Source organism: Xenopus laevis, chromosome 1S (genome assembly GCF_017654675.1).
Source record: "Xenopus laevis strain J_2021 chromosome 1S, Xenopus_laevis_v10.1, whole genome shotgun sequence".
Taxonomy (NCBI): domain Eukaryota; kingdom Metazoa; phylum Chordata; class Amphibia; order Anura; family Pipidae; genus Xenopus; species Xenopus laevis.
The window spans coordinates 170,511,965-170,528,504 of record NC_054372.1 but is presented as its reverse complement, the minus strand read 5'-3'; the positions used below and the strand labels follow the sequence as shown (position 1 = coordinate 170,528,504).

The following is a 16,540-nucleotide window of genomic DNA, read 5'->3' as shown; positions in this document are numbered from 1 at the left end:
CTCTGCCCACAGAGAGGAGAATCTGTCTGTCTGTAACACCCCTTCCCACATAGTTAAATTGTTACATAGTTAAATTGGGTTGAAAAAAGACAAAATCCATCAAGTTCAACCCCTCCAAATGAAAACCCAGCATCTATACACACACCCCTCTCTACTTTTAATTAAATTCTATATACGCATACCTATCCTAACGATACCAACACAGCTTGAAAGCAATGAGAAAAACTCATATAAGGGAAAAAAGGTAAAATCCCCAACCAATGCTTTTAAACCTAGTCAAGTAAATATTAAAGTTTTGTGTTATTATGGCTGAGACACTGGTATTCTAATGTGTAACTGCACTTTATTAATATTTTAACCTTTGTGGCTAAAATGCTTACTGGAGTATTAGCTCACGGACAGTGGTTTAAATGGTCGATAGGAGAGGTCCTCAGCTGAACCATATCCATCTATCTATCTTATCTATCCATCTGTCCATCCGTCTGTCTATGCGTCCTATCATCTATCTTATCACCTATCTATCTGATCTATCAAAAATGAATTTGTTTATATAGTTGTTTGCCACAAAACTCTCATCACATTTTGTTTATTTCCATAGATGTGCTTGACAACTATCAGTCGTTGGGAGCATCTTTTGGCTCAAACCAGTGCTCCTTATACTCAGATGACATCTGCCATCAACCAGAATTCTCAGCACCCCGAAAACAACTGAATGAGAGGAACAGTCCCCAACAAGCACTTTATTCTGCATATGAAGACGTTGATTTTCAAACTTACTGCCCTGAGATGTGTGCTGAAAAAAACGTCACTGGCCTTGATCTCTTATCTTGTGTAGACAGTGGTGATTCTAATGATGATGTTTCAGGTCTGGGTAGAACAAGTGTGCCTCTTTGTGATCTTATCAGTGATACAGGCAACCTAATTCATAAGGATATTAGTACTGCACCAGAGATATCCAGCACCAATTTGTCTGATCTGGAGTTAATCTCTGACACAGCCATTCATTCAGTGTCTGGTACAGAATCATCCATTTCTTGGCAAGCAGATGCACTGGAACATGAAGGTGGAACTTGGTTGCCAATAACTCGGCCTAATCTGTTAGGGATATGTTCAAAAGATGATAGTTCCAGCATTAGTTTAGATCAGAGTCTGGCATGCAACTTGGATCAAGAAAACAGGGCTAATGATTCTGTTTCCAACACTGATACTGTTAGCAGCACCAATACCTCAACTAGTGATGGTTATGTTAGCGATGATCTACCATATGAAACTTTAACAGGAGGACAAGAGTTTCTGGGCATACTAGGTGAAAGAGACGCTCAGTGTTTACCAGGTGCTGAAAATGAAGAGGCAATAAATGAAGGGTGTATTGAAGCCTTGTGCAGTGATACAGCTGTTAAGGGGAAAGGTGCTGTAGTCGGTCATGCAAGCAGGGCAATTGAGCCTGCAGCAGACCAGGGACAGCCCGTTCTAGAAACTATAATTACCTCTCAGTGGGCAGATGACATGTCTGATGTTTCCACAGACTCCTCTGTGTCTGTAGACAATGGTCAGATGGAAAGCTTAGTGCAAAAAGAGGTTTCATCCAGCACTTCAGTGGCAGCCTCTGTAATAAACAAGTGCATTGCACCAGAAAAAATAATAACAGTACAAAATAACGATGCCATGACGACTGTTGGCCCTGTTGCTGTTACTGTATTACTAGATGACAAAGGACTGGATGTAGATTCTGTGCAAGAAGTGCATGTGCCCCCTCTAGCGAAGAAGGATGTTGCACAAGAAACCAAGTATTTAGATGCACAGGAGAAGAACACTTCACATCATGCTCCAAAAGCTTTGGCACCCGATGCCATGGAATCCAGAAAGGATGAACAGTTCTTAGATATTGCATCAGTTTCCAATAGCGAATTTAATGAGCACTTTTTACATGATCTAATAAGTTGTGATGTGTTAAATGAAGCCTATATCAGTGATGCTGAGCTTGATGCTTTCCTTAAGCAGGAGGATGGCCAGTTAAGCACTCCTTATACATTGCACAATGATTGTCCACCATATGACTTTACTTGTACTGGTAATACACCTGCTGCTGGTGAAACTGCAGGTGATTTAGATATGGACAGCCGTTGCGTTGGAGATGATTATATTGGAGCAGCAGTGAGCAGTAGCCCAAGCTACACAAGCAAGCAGGAAAGTAGTGTGTTGGGTGTCGAGTCTCAAGTTAAAATAACTTCAGACAAGTCTCTTCCTGTTGCTGTAACAGATGGCGACACAGCCAGTTTAAGCTCACATATAGGCGGTGCAAGGCCCAAACAGCTCTTTAATTCCCATCAAAAACTCTTGCCTGGTACATCCCAAAATGCTTTGGTAAATGCAGATCCACAAGACAATAATAGCCCTGAGCAGAGCAGTGCAGACGTTACTCCCAGCAGCCCCATCTCTGTTGCCGAAGCACCGCCACATTTGCCCAAATCTGCAAACACAAATGGAAGTTCTGAGCTAAGCAAGAAAGAAAAAGAGTGCGGATCTGAAAATGGAACTTTGCAAAACCCTGTCCTGGGTCAGAGACAGCCAACTTGGATCCCTGATTCTGAAGCTCTCACATGTATGAACTGCAGCGTTAAGTTCACCTTCACAAAACGGAGACATCATTGTCGGGCATGTGGAAAAGTATGTTGGTCAAGCAGAATTTACAAATATGTTTTATCTTTGCAGAAGCAACTAAAATCCAACTAAGAGAAACCACATATTAAAGCTATTCCTTCTTCACCAAGAATGATCTAAACACAAAAGAATTGATAAAAACTTACTCAAAAGTGGTTGTCAAAACACTTTCCATTTTTAGTGGTTTTGGAGATTTCTAGTTTTAGACTGCTAATAGGGAAGTGGCAATTGGTTAACTTCTTATAAGGAGTCTGGAAAGATACAGGCACCAGGAGTTACATATTGGATCTCTCCATGTATGTGTGATGTCATGCTGTGGAAAGGAGTTAAATGGTGGCAAAAAATTGTCCCTGTGTACCTTAGGCCATAGGCAAACCGTGAATTCTTCCCTTTCCTATGCCTACACTTTGTACACAGGCTGAGGAAAGTGGATGCATTTTCATATGCTCACTCCTGTAGCTCAATTAACATTACATGTCAGCCCGTGCTACATGGAGTGGATATTGTGCAAAAATACTTTTTAGCTACTTTATAGCTACACATAGGTCAACACCAAATAAACCCCCTTGTGTGGCATTAGCCTTAGAAGTGTTCTTATGCCCCTGAATCCTTATTGTGACAGTTGGTGCTTCTTTATCAAGGTGGTGGCTGCATTTCAGACATCAAAAAGTTGATTAAAAACTGGTCCTATGTTTTTGTCAATATAGGGTATATCACAGACTTCCTATGAGACCACTCCTTACCTAAGGTACAGCAAGGGGACCAATGCCTGCAATGGTTTAACTCTAGATAGCATATGAAAATCAACAAAGGGAAAGCTGAACAATTGAGTAGATCAAGTGATATACCAAAGGTATATCCATCATGAAGAGAAAAAAAACGCCAAGACAAATTAAACTTTAAAATCTCAAAGTCTTTATTAAGAAATAACTTGCCAAAACTCTGCTTGCGCTCCTCTTCAGAAAGCGATCGGTGATCCATCGTGCGGCGCTCGATTACTTCTCCCTGCCTTCCTTATAGAAGATAGCCAAGGAGGAGAAATCGAGCACCGCACGATGGATCATCGCCTTTTCTGAAGAGGAGCAGAAGCGGTGTTTCGGTAAGTTATTTCTTAATATCGGCTTTGCGATTTTAAAGTTTCATTTGTCTTGGTGGTTTTTTTTCTATGTATACTAACGAATTTTTTAAACATTTTTTTGATATTACTGGTCCTTTAAGGTTTTTTTTTACATTCAGTAAGAAAGGGTTCAAGAAAGGGTTGAATACTTCCCAAATATAAAAAAACAAGGCTACTGATACTAAGAGGCAGATATGGGAATCTGTTATCCGGAACCCTGTTTTCCAGAGAGTTCCAAATTGCTTGAAAGCCATAGGCTCTATTTTAATCAATAATTACAATTTTTTTAAAAAAATTCCTTTTTCCTGTAATAATAAAACAGCAACTTGTAACCTCCTAACATATAATTAATCCATAATGAATGAAAATAATCCTATGGGGATTACTTGATATTTAACATATTTTTTTTTCATTATTTAAAGAGATGGAGATCCAAATCGCTGAAAGACTGAATTAGATGGGGTATTTCACACTCATCTGGGTCAGCTTCAAGCTATTTAGGATTTATTTAAGTTTTAACTTGATGGACGTGTTACTATATAACCTGTTTATTTCATAGGTTTTTTGCGCTGTTTGTTGCAGTCAGAAGTGGAAATTGCTGTATATGGACAAAGAAGCAAGAGTTTGTGTTGTGTGTTATGGTTTAGTAAGTAAAGGTATGTGTTTTAGTACTTTTCTTGCATGTACATTTATTTATGTTCTTTTGTATGTAGCTGGAAACCCCGAGTTTACCATTGATTTGATGAATACTGATTTTTTTTTCTTTTAAACTAAAATAAATCTTCAAATTAGAATTTGGAAATTTTCAACTTGGTACTTCATCAGTTCAATGTGAAAGTGTACCTACTAACAGATGAGATAGACATAAGAATATATGAGCAGATTATACATATTTTAATGGATACCTGAGTGGGCCATTCATATTGAGTTCCTTGGCTTATTTAAATGGAGAGTACATTTTTATAAACATTTTATTTGTTTCCAAAATCCCAGTTGTAGTTAGTACTGGCAGCCTATAAGGCACCAATAATGCTTAGTATGAAGCTTATGTTTAAGCTATCTATCATCTTTCAGCTTCCCAGCTTAGTAGCTCTGATACCACTGTGTGGGCTGTATTTTTTTAGCATTTAATTTAAATTAAATGAATCTTCTTTTTTTGTTTGTCTAGTTGATGCTGAGAATTGGAAATGCTGGGAAGGCATATTTAATCTTCAGATTTATTCCATTCATTGCCATGAAGCCAATAATTCTCCTGTTTACAAGATATAATGATGTTTATTGGTTGAGCTTGCCACAAATCAGAAACTCAGTGTTAGCTGAGAAATTAACATCCGTTAATACACACACATTTAAAGGGAAAAGCTAAAACGGGGATTGAAGATGAACATAAAGATATGGGGGGTGCACTGCAATTGTAAAGCCAATAGCTTTCCCTATTGGTTTCAACTGTTGTGCCTACTCAACCAAAATCTGGCTGCTTTGATTTTACCATCAGATTGTGGACCTCATCTGTGCGTTGATGCAGTCCTCGTCCTGATGTCCTGCATAACTGCAATTATGATCTGATCGTTGACCCGTGGGCCAGCCGAATGAATCAGCCCCATCTCAGGGTGGGCATATAGGTGAAAGATCTGCTCATTAGTTGACCTAGCCAAACTAGTGGATCTTTACATGTATGGCCAGCTTTAGGCTGTAGAAAGAAATGATTTAAAGGATAAGTAAACCTTTAAAATAAGTGAATGTAAAATTGATGAGGGTGCTATTCTAAGCAATTTTGCAATGTACATTCATTATTTATTTTGTCTTTAAACCAAGATATTAAGGAATACATGTACTGTTAATATAAATGAATTTTGTTACAACAGCGCCACCTGCTGGTCAGTTTCCACCTTTCTGACCACTAAGTAGTCAAGGAGAAAGAAAGAGGCTGCTTTGATGTTCTTCTGCTTAGGAAAGGTTTATGAACGGTTTTTATTTTCTAAGCATTAGAACATCAGATCAGCCTCTTTCTTTCTCCTGACAACTGTTGCACATATTCTTTAAAATGCATCTTTTATACCTGCTTTTATATCTTTTTATACTATATCTTTATACTTTTATATCTGCTACTGTACAGAGAAGTATCTTAAATGTTGTTTGTTGTTTAACCATGTTGTAGCCACTGGGACCTTTCATGCATTGTATGCCAATGAGTCAGTACCTTTACCAGCCAAAGCTTCTTGTTTTATCACAGCTGAGGGAATTTGTATTTAACCTCACTGCCTGCTCATCTTACATTTAATAATATTTCAAAACATTTCAATGAAAAAGCACAGTGCTGTAAAAACTAAATTCCCATGTATTTCATGCAACTGTTTAATTTCATCCTATTATTTACTCACACTGCCAATGAGGCTAAATATATCACTGTGCACTTTCTGTTTTCTGTCACTCTCTGGACTTCATGTATCGCTGGGCTTCCACTTAAGCATTTGCCCTTTATCCACATCTGTCCTTGTCTGCAGCCTGTGGCTTTCTTTCTCTGGATGGCTCACTTTACTCTCACTTTACTGCAGTAGAGTAGCATCGCCCAATGGTTTTATTATTTTGTTTTCCTTCCTTTAGTACAGGCTTTTGAAAGGATGATGAGTCCAACTGGTCCTAGCCCAAATCCCAATGTCCCCTCTGAGTACTGTTCTACCATCCCACCTTTGGTGCAGGCCCAGGCAGCAGGCACATTTAACTCACCTCCGCCTACTGTTTTGGTGCCTGGCTCAGTACTTAAACAACCAGGAGTCCAAGGTAAATTGAATAAATGTATGATTAGCTGGAATATGCATTTTGTTGTAAAACAATTGCACTAAAACACATGGGGGATTTTGAAATATTTACATATACGCATGAGATAGTGTCTGTTATAAATGGGATAAATAGCCTGCTTTTTGACAGGAGAACGTTTAGTTTGGTGTATATAGAAAAGGTGAATAAACACTTTCTGAGCTGCTGAAAACAAGATATTTTGCAATATATCACAATTTATTGTTGTGCTGCTTTGTTTTCAGGCACATGTAAACACTTTACAGTCGGTGAACACATCTCTTTAAATATTGCATTCATATGTAGAAATGTAATATGTTTAATAAACTTTCACAAAGACCATTACAAATGTTACCAACCATGTTTACAACCAAATGGCTGTTGTGAACATTCGCAGTGTATATATAATTACATTTTGCAATTGCAAAGCTTTTTTTTTTTTGCTACATCCTTTGTTTAGGGATGTAATATTCGCCAGCGAATGATTTTCCATCGAGAGCAGCACTAAACATTTGCAAAAAAACACCATTTTAAACATGCTTGTAATTGTTAATTAAATTTCCCCAATAGGCATGCTTTTAGTTTGACAAATGACTGCCTGAGCTGGGAGCCATTTTTTTAAAGTGAAAAATATTTTTCCCCCAGGTTGAGTGCGGCCTCTATTAGCCTGCACCTCTGATGGTGACCGTTGCCCTTTTAGAACTGCTTGAAACTTACTGTGCCCCTATACAGCAGAGAGGAATTCAGAGCTGCACAGCATTGTAGGCAGCTCCCATCTTGGGCTGTTACTTCCTTTCCCTGCTTAGATCTTGAGAGACAAGCCTATCAGAAAGTACCCAGTATAGGCACACAGATGGCTGAAAACAGGACTTTGAAACTTGTCTGAACACTAAGGAGGAAACCAGATACACTCATAAAAGAGCAAAACTATATAAAAAAAAAAATTAAAGTTACATTGTTTTATTTGCTTTTTTTCCCCCTAGATATGGATAGTGATTATCGATTATCTTCGAAATGGCACATAGTTTTTTTTGATTGGTTATATTTATATATTTTTCCAAGAGATGAAATGTAATTTTTTATTTTCACACCCGTTCACCTTTTAACCAAACAGTTCACTCAAGTTTTACCCTTACATGATGGATATTCCCATCCATACCCTTTACAAGTGAATAAAGCTGCAAACTTTATTTGTTCGTACTTTGAGAAATATGCTCATATAGAATTATGCTGAATGTTTCTGCTGGTGTTTTATCATCAGGAGGGAATTTTTTTGCTATATTGAGGATCACATTTTTTTCTCCTTTTTCTGCACTGGGCATCTATGTAGGAATTAATTTGAGCAAAGGGTTGACCATAAACAATTCGGGGCTTGGTCCTCCACTTTACAGAAAGACCACTTATCTGGAAACCCAAGGTCCCAAGCAGACCAGATAACTGATCTCATGCACATATAACAAAACCCAACCATTGTTCCATCTGCCTAGTTTTTTCTGAATATGGGATATAGCTGCCCAGCCAGGAGACATCCAGCTATGAGTTTCTAACACCTAATTGTTGTTTGTTTACATTGGTGCTGGTAGCGTTATGTTTGCTTTGTTTTTAATTATTTTTTGATCTGCTTCATTCTATATAGTATATGCTGTGTTTCTCTGACTGTGAGGCCTGTAGAGTTGTCACCTAACTAGTTAAAAGTATGCTTGATGGCATTGTTTTTAATAGCAAAGAAATATAAAAATATAGGCAGCCAGTGCTTCTTAAAAAAAAAAAAAAAAAAAAAGATGGCAAACCTTAATGCCAGTCCCACTTGTTAGACATGAATGCAGAGATAAGCCCATGAAACTGCTCCTACTGCTTCCTATTGACTGTGAAGCGAATTGACTGAAAATGCCAGTATTGTGGGTTCTTTGTTTGAAAATATTATGTTGTGCATTTGCCTGCCAAAAGCAGCCACCTGGCACTTAATTTTGTGTAGGAATCGACACATGAAATAATGTAAGGAAGAAAATGCCTTGTGAGCTTACTGAACTTTGGAAACATAACTCCAGTATTCCAAATGCCTTGTTATTCACACCAAAACGAATTAACACCCCTACACTCCCACAACCATGGATCGAATAGTGGTAGTGGCAGGAATATTATTTTCAGATCTTTTCCCTAATTCATATTTTTGGATTGTAATGTGACATTGTAAGAGATGTTTTCAAAATGGCTTCTTTTGTTTAGTTGTGTGGGGTTGGAGGGAGGCTGTGCCACTATTCCAGCAGCACAAAATATACAGGGGGGAAGCACAGGAGACCATATTAATTTAGATTCAATCTATCACTGGGATCCCATCACTGCAGACCCCCTGCCATAGAGCCAACCTATAAAGATAATTTTCTTGTAAAAAAATATATATATTCAAATAGTATTCCAACTACTTCTGTCCCAATTTAGTACTGTTTGTCACTGTTTCTGAAGTTAAATTCTGTATTTTCTTTTGGATCTTTGGTAAGTACTAATGTCCCCAGTTCATATACATAAACATTTTGATGTTCCCTAGTTTGAGTTAATTCGACTATATAGTACTAAATACATGCAATGAGTATGTTGTGTTAATAAACGTAACTCTCCCCACAGGAAATCAGAAAGAACCCAAAAGGGTCTGGTTTGCCGATGGCCTTCTACCTAATGGGGAAGTTGCAGACACAACCAAATTTTCATCTTTTGTCAAGAGGTCCTCACAGGACTTAAGTCCAGCAGCTTGCAGCTTACCAGCTCCCATGGTGAGAACATAGAACTATTTTGCTGACTGCAGTGTTTCCTTTAAGCGGTGTGCTTCTGTGCATGAACCTCTTTTGAGGTAAGTGCATACAACAAATTGTGGTGCGCACAAATATGTGTTAAAACGCAGAATTGAATCATTGTGATTCACTTCACTTTGCACACAGAGCATTTAGTGGGAAAACACTGTATGTATGGAGTAGCTTTAACATAAATAAAGCAAGAGTAGGACATATAACAAAAGGGGCATAATTGGCTCAAAAGCCACAGATCACATGAGCTGCTTTCTGCTAACACATACTTGTTTCCTTCAGTCATCTCAGAATCTTGTTTGTGCACCAGAATGGGGGACCCAATGTCCATCCCCATGCCCTGGCTACACAATTAAATGGTGAAGAGAACGGGGGAATGTGGGGAGAGCAGTGACATCTAGGAAGTGCTGAATGGAAAGTGAAAGTAATTGTCTGCCCCGCCTCTATGCCTAAATTGCCAGTACTGTGGTCAATTCTAGTTACTTTCCATGTGGTGTGGAACCACAAATGAGGCCCTCTCTCTCAGGGGTAAGCCATCGCAATGGGGTGGAGGCAGGGTGCAGTGCAACTGTAACCAGGTGCAATCGTACAATAAATGGGCGCCAGTAGTTCTTTAATGCTTAACCAATGAACTGTATTTATTCAACATAGCACATATCCACAATGGAGCATAGAACACAGATAGTACAAAGGTAGCATATACTCACAGTACCAGTATAGGCTGAATCCCTGCAGGCCAGGTAATACACAGCAGAGATAGTTGCAGCTTGTGAGAGGTATTGTCCAGTTTTCAGGATCTCTTTGAGTGGCAGCTAGAGGAATTCCTATCATCCCTAGTCTCAACACTTTGGTCTCTACTCTGGGTCAGTAATATCGTGGGATCTTAATCCCTCTAATATCGGAGCCTTGAGCTGCTCAACTATATAACCTCTCTATCACTCCAAGAGTGATCTATAAAAGAGTATGCTATCACTTTACTAGGGCCACTGGTCCTAGGATCACAATACCCATTCCCTTCCAGCCTGCTTGGTTGGGCTAAAGTAATGGACCCAGACTGCATGGTTCCCAAAACCTTTATACTATGACACAGTGCCATCTAGTGTACACTGTGAGAACTACAGGGGTTACATAAGCACAAGGGATGTGGCTGTCAATAATGTGTAAGGATGTCTAAATTTTCACATCCCTACATAGGCATAATATATTTCCCTGATTTTACTTTTTCCTGGATTTTACACCATTTTTTTCTGGTCCCATGCAAAACGTAAATTGTACTACTGTTCTTCTGTATCTATGTGGTGCTGCATCTGCTAAAGGTAACCAGTGTTGGCTTTCACAGAGTTAAAATACATTTTCTTTAAGAATAGTGCAGAAGGTACCTACAATAACCATGTACCAACTTCCCCCCTGTATATTTAATTGCAGTCTGCTTTGAATGCAGACATTTAAATACATATGTTTAATGGGCATGGCATGGTAACTTGCCCTTGTGGTCATTGAAATATTGTCCTACAGTCACAGAGGTTTCCTCCATAGTCTACAGGTAGGGTGTAAAAAAATGTTAATATGAATTCAAACAAAGGAATGGTATTAAATTGACTTTTAAAATACCTTTAATGATTTGTTTGAACCTTAAAGGGCACTTAAGCAAGTCTCAGTAAAATTTAAAGAAAGAATAATGGTATTGTATTGTTGCTTAAACTAACTCTATTAACTAAAGGCCTCTGGGATGGATGAGGACCAAGCCTATCTATGGGCTGGAAATACCTCAGAATTGCAATATTTTTGTCTTCAAACTCACTGCCATTTTCTTAGAAGTTTAAAAAAAAAATTAAGATTTAAAATTTTAGTTTTTATTAACAATAAAATATCCCTTACATTTCAGACTGCTGAACAGACACCCAGTAACCTAAAAGAAGAACGGACACATTTGGAGACCTCTCCAATAGACTCATGTGTGGAGAAGAAAGCCTTACCAGAAGCCCCAAGTGCCTTTAAAGTCAGCTCCCCTGCAGATTATTCTATGCTGTGTGGGCTCGATAAATGTGTCAGCCGAGATCTGAGTCTTATACCAGATGATGATGAAAAGCTGCCGCCTCTCTTACTGGCTTCTGGTGACGGAGGAGGTAGGTCCATTTCATGGGAAGAATTAAAACCTTCATGGCAGTTCTCGTATATAGTGTGTGTATAAAAAACAACAGCCATTTCTAGGTGTGAAATATATCATTGAAAAAATATAAAATTATTATGTTTTCCACCAGTATCTGCTTTTTTTAATCATTATTCTTATAATTAAGAAAATAGTTGTATTTTTTTTATTTTTTTGTGACATTTGCTATCTCAACAGTTTTTTTTTTTTTGCAGTTTTTATATTTATTTCAAAAGTCCAACCCCTTCTAAAACGGAAGAAAAACATTGTATTTATCATTTGGATTATTAAGAACAACATTTTTAATCTAATGTAAAGACTGGACTGTGGAATTCAGTACTTGACACAGTTCATTTGCTGAGTACTACCCCCAATCGAATTTGTCATATCCCCTGTGCAAATTTTATGCAAGGAGGAATGATTCAAAAAAGTCAAAGTAAACTTTATGGTCATCTCAGCAGTAAACGAATACACAGTGAGACGAGACGACGTGGCTCCAGCTAGTACATATCACAAAAAGGCACTAAAAAAATATAAATATGTAAACATGAAATGTGCAATATATTGGCATAAATTGGATTTATACATGTGTAAACCTGTATATAAAATTTGTTTCTTCTCTGGAATGATTACTTCCACCACGGAAACAAATGTTGTTACATTGGAAAAAAAACTGTTGTCTTTTCATAAGTGATACACACCCCATAGTATTTATGCTGAAAAGACTAGATTTAGGGGGGTATTTATTAAAACTCAAATTTTTCTCATTATTTTAAAAATTCGACCTAACTCTCAAACAAGATTTGGCTTAATTTGCTAAAACATTTGAACGAAAATTGTACATGCGGGAAAAAGCATCGACAAAATTGTGCGACCATTCGAATCATTGGAATTGTTGGCTGAAAACCTTGACTTTTTTTTTTTACAAAAACCAGTGTCACACTGTCCAAAACCCTTGAAAACCATGAAGTCAAAAAACATCTTTTGATTGTAAAAGGGGAAATCTGCCATTGACTTCATTACAGTTTTTCGGATTCTGATTTTTAGCAGCTTTGGAGCATAATAAATATTGAAAAATTTTAGGGTTTTTTTTCCCTCTAAAAATTCGACCAGAAAAAATTGAGGCTTAAAGGAAACCGTCACCCAAACAAAATTATCCAAATCCTATTTTATCATGTTAGTCAAGCAAAATGAACTTTAATTACACTGTATAAATTATTTGAATATTGTTTCCATCAGTCTGAGAACTCATAATTATAGCAACCAGGAAAGAGCCATTTTGTGGACACTGTTATTAAGGCAAGTCTTGTATCATCTCAGAATCTTGTTTGTGCACCAGGGGACAGGGACCCAATGTCCATCCCCATGCCCTGGTTACATAATTAAATCATTAAGAGCGCTGGGGGAATGTAGGGAGAGCGGTGACATCTAGGAAGTGCTGAATGGAAAGTGAAAGTAATTGCTTGCCCCGCCTCTATGCCTAGGCATAGAGGCGGGGTAGGCAATACTTGATTGACAGCTGATATTTTTTAATGAGTTTACAACAGCTATGAATGCTTTAATAAAAAAAAGAAATTGGATTTCATATTTAATTTAAGAAGGACTTTTATTATACAGATTTTTATGTCTGGGTGACGGGTCCACTTTAATAAATAGGCCCCCTAATGTAGAAAAACATACTTTTATTCCATAACTTTGCCTACTGACTGATAATTCATATAAATGCCTGCTCCTTTATTTGTGATTAAATAAGATTGAATTCTGTACACGTTTTTAACCTGGTTTGCAATTAATTCTGTTACCCCTCCCCCCCGCTTTTTGTATTTGAACTATATATATCGCTTGTGTTTTAGATGCACTAGTAGAAAACAATCCTACTAATAAAGAGGTCTTGTTGCTTTTGGAAGAAGGGCTTAACCTAGCGACCTTCATTCTCAATGCAAACCTCCTTCTTCATGTCAAGATAGTAACCTGTAAGTATTTTAATTATAAGGGACTTCCTTCTATAGTAGAACTATTATCAAATCAGCCTGGAAATAATAATAATATTAATAATAAAAAGTGCAAAGTTTTAAGCAGATCTTTTCACCTTTATCGAACAATTGGAAGGCAGTATTTACCTGTCACCTGTTTACAAGTAAATTTCATTTGTTGCTATGTGTTACTATACCAGAGCAATTATTATGCCTTTTATTACATTTTTCTTTATAAGCCTGTGACACGGCAATAAAGGGAAGAGCAGGGCTCATTATAAACAAACTTTTAAAGGAGAACTAAACACTAAAAATGAATAGGATTAAAAATGCCATGTTTTATATACTGAACTTATTGCACCAGCCTAAAGTTTCAGCTTGTCAATAGCAGCAATTATTCAGGAATTCTAACTTGTCACAGGGGGTCACCATCTTGGAAAGTGTCTGTGACACTCACATCCTCAGTGGGCTCTGAGCAGCTGTTGAGAAGCTAAGCTTAGAGGTTGTCGCTAATTATCAAACAGAAAATGAGTTTGGCCTGTAATATAAGATGATGCTACAGGGCTGATTATTAAATTCTGATGCTAATTGCACTGGTTTATGTGCTGCCATGTAGTAATTATCTGTATTAATTACTAATCAGCCTTATATTGTGACATTTCTATTCTATGTGTACTGTATATTGTGAGTGGGTCCCTAAGCTCAGTAAGTGACAGCAGCACAAAACATGTGCAGTGAATCAGCAGAAAAGAAGATGGGGAGCTACTGGGGCATCTTTGGAGACACAGATCTTTACTGCTAAAGGGCTTTGGTTGCCTTGGGCTGGTATAGAAACCCAAAACACAATGTACAACATTTCTAGCTACTTCTGTAGTTAAACTTTCCATGTCCTTTAATAGGCTGGGAAAGGAAGGTAACCGAGCTTGAAAACAAGATCATCTGTTCGCTCTTTCAAATATAAAAGTAATGAAACTAAGGTTGTACATTTTTTAAATACAAGTTTAAACAGAGTATGTTGGTTACAAGGCCTATGTATTTGGCTTCGAAAATTATGTGTGTCCTATAATCCAAATATCCTAAAACAGCTACCAACAATGATTGCTTATGTGTAGGACAGCAGTGCTCTAGTCCTATGAAGGCATCTATATTTATATGCTTCTATTTATATAGCATTTTATGCCTTTCTATAGCTTTATAGAAATAAATTGTTGCTGCATGTTACATCCTGCATCTATTAATCTATAAGCTATAGGACCTATGCAGATAGGTTCTAAATAGCCATGACAGTTTATTATCCAAGCTGAGGGGATTTGTTGGGGAAAGTTTTGGATATATGCCAATTTACTATTCTGCTTTTTGGTTCCCAGATGCCTCTGAAAAATGCTGGTTTTTCTCAACAAATGGGTTACATGGCCTGGGTCAGGCAGAAATTGTTATTCTACTGGCTTGTTTGGAAAATGAAGAAGTTCTCCCAAAGGATATGTTCAGAGTTTTTATTGATATTTACAGAGAAGCTCAAAAAGGTACTTTTATTATCATTATAGTTACTAAAGTACGTAAATATTCTTTAAATGTTTATGCCATTGGCAAAAAGTGTTGGCTGCACCTAGAATGCACTATTACAGTTTAAGGCAAAATAAAACTGAATTGAAGATAAATCCTAATTAGGCAGTATTACCCGTACTTTCCCTTCAGACGATTATTTTTGCTAATCAATTCACTGTATGGTATTAACTGATATAGGAGCTGTATATCCTGTGCTACATTGTACAAACCAGTGCTTTGTGGGGTAGGTTCTTCTATACTAGGCTGCGTCACCATCACTTTCAGTGACCAACATAACCATTCAGTCCTACAAAAATAGCAGAAATGTAATGATTTATTCTGGCACACAGGGCTGCGAATATGCTGACATTTTTCTTATGGTTACAGATTCCAAGCTTTGTTACTGAGTTTAGGGACCGATGCACAATATAGTAAATATAAATATATATATATATATATATATATATATATATATATATATATATATATATATATATATATATATATATATATATATATATATATATATATATATATATATATATATATATATAGTGAATAAAGTACCCCCTCTTGTAAAATATAAGGATATTATAAGTTACCGAGGAGTTTCATGACCATATAAAAACACGAGGCCGAAGGCCGAGTGTTTTTATACAGGTCATGGAACTCCGAGGTAACTTATAATATCCTCATATTTTACAACTGGGGGTACTTTATTAATTATAATACACAAATTTTAGTGAGTCATGTGACAGAAATTACATCACTACTCACCGTTTATAACTGGTGACATCACTACTCACCGTTTATAAGGATATAATTTACAAGATATTCATGGCTTTTGTGTATTATATATATATATATATATATATATATATATATATATATATATATATATATATATATATATATGTCACACTATAAGGCTAAGTAATTAATTAGTGGTTTATTGGTACATATCAGCGTCCGAAACCAGCACAATTAAAATCAGCATTTAATAATCAGCCCTGTAGCATCTGCTAATATGACAGGTGAACCTCATTTTCTGCTTGATAATTTGTGACAACTCTTAAAGGAGAACTAAACCCTAAAGTTAAAAAACCCCATCCCCCTACCCTACATAGACCCCCCCCTCCCTTCTCTCCCCCCCCAGCCTAGCTGCTGTCCAGCGGGTTTCACGGCAGCCATCTTCAGCCGATTCGGTAATTTCCGGAATGAGACCGGCACGTTGGCAATTTTCGTGAGTTTCGGTGCATGTGCAGTTGTCACGAAACAGAAAATTGTTTCAACTGCACATGCACCAATACGCCTGTCTCATTCCGAAGATTACTGAAGAGAAGAAGATGGCTGCCGTGAACTCTGCTGGACAGAATCTGCACGGAGGGGTAAGTAAAGACTTAGGGGAGGGGGGTCTATGTAGGGTAGGGGGGTAGGGTTTTTTAACTTTAGGGCTTAGTTTTCCTTTAAGCTTAGCTTCTCAACAGCTGCTCAGTGCCCA

General features: G+C 37.4%; 1 protein-coding gene across 3 annotated transcripts in view; it reads left to right on the top strand.

Moving 5' to 3' along the window:
- zfyve16.S (zinc finger FYVE-type containing 16 S homeolog) overlaps positions 1–16,540 on the top strand; it is a 44,403-nt gene that overhangs the window by 14,106 nt on the left and 13,757 nt on the right. Inside the window, exons 3-9 of one of the 3 annotated variants that reach the window (XM_018244401.2) lie at positions 599–2,667; positions 4,338–4,434; positions 6,383–6,559; positions 9,197–9,342; positions 11,258–11,498; positions 13,375–13,494; positions 14,862–15,017. In XM_018244401.2, coding sequence (XP_018099890.1) covers positions 599–2,667; positions 4,338–4,434; positions 6,383–6,559; positions 9,197–9,342; positions 11,258–11,498; positions 13,375–13,494; positions 14,862–15,017 — 3,006 coding nt within the window. The remainder of the gene's footprint in view (positions 1–598; positions 2,668–4,337; positions 4,435–6,382; positions 6,560–9,196; positions 9,343–11,257; positions 11,499–13,374; positions 13,495–14,861; positions 15,018–16,540) is intronic. The other 2 variants (XM_018244402.2, XM_041580490.1) reach the window with 2 other exon arrangements.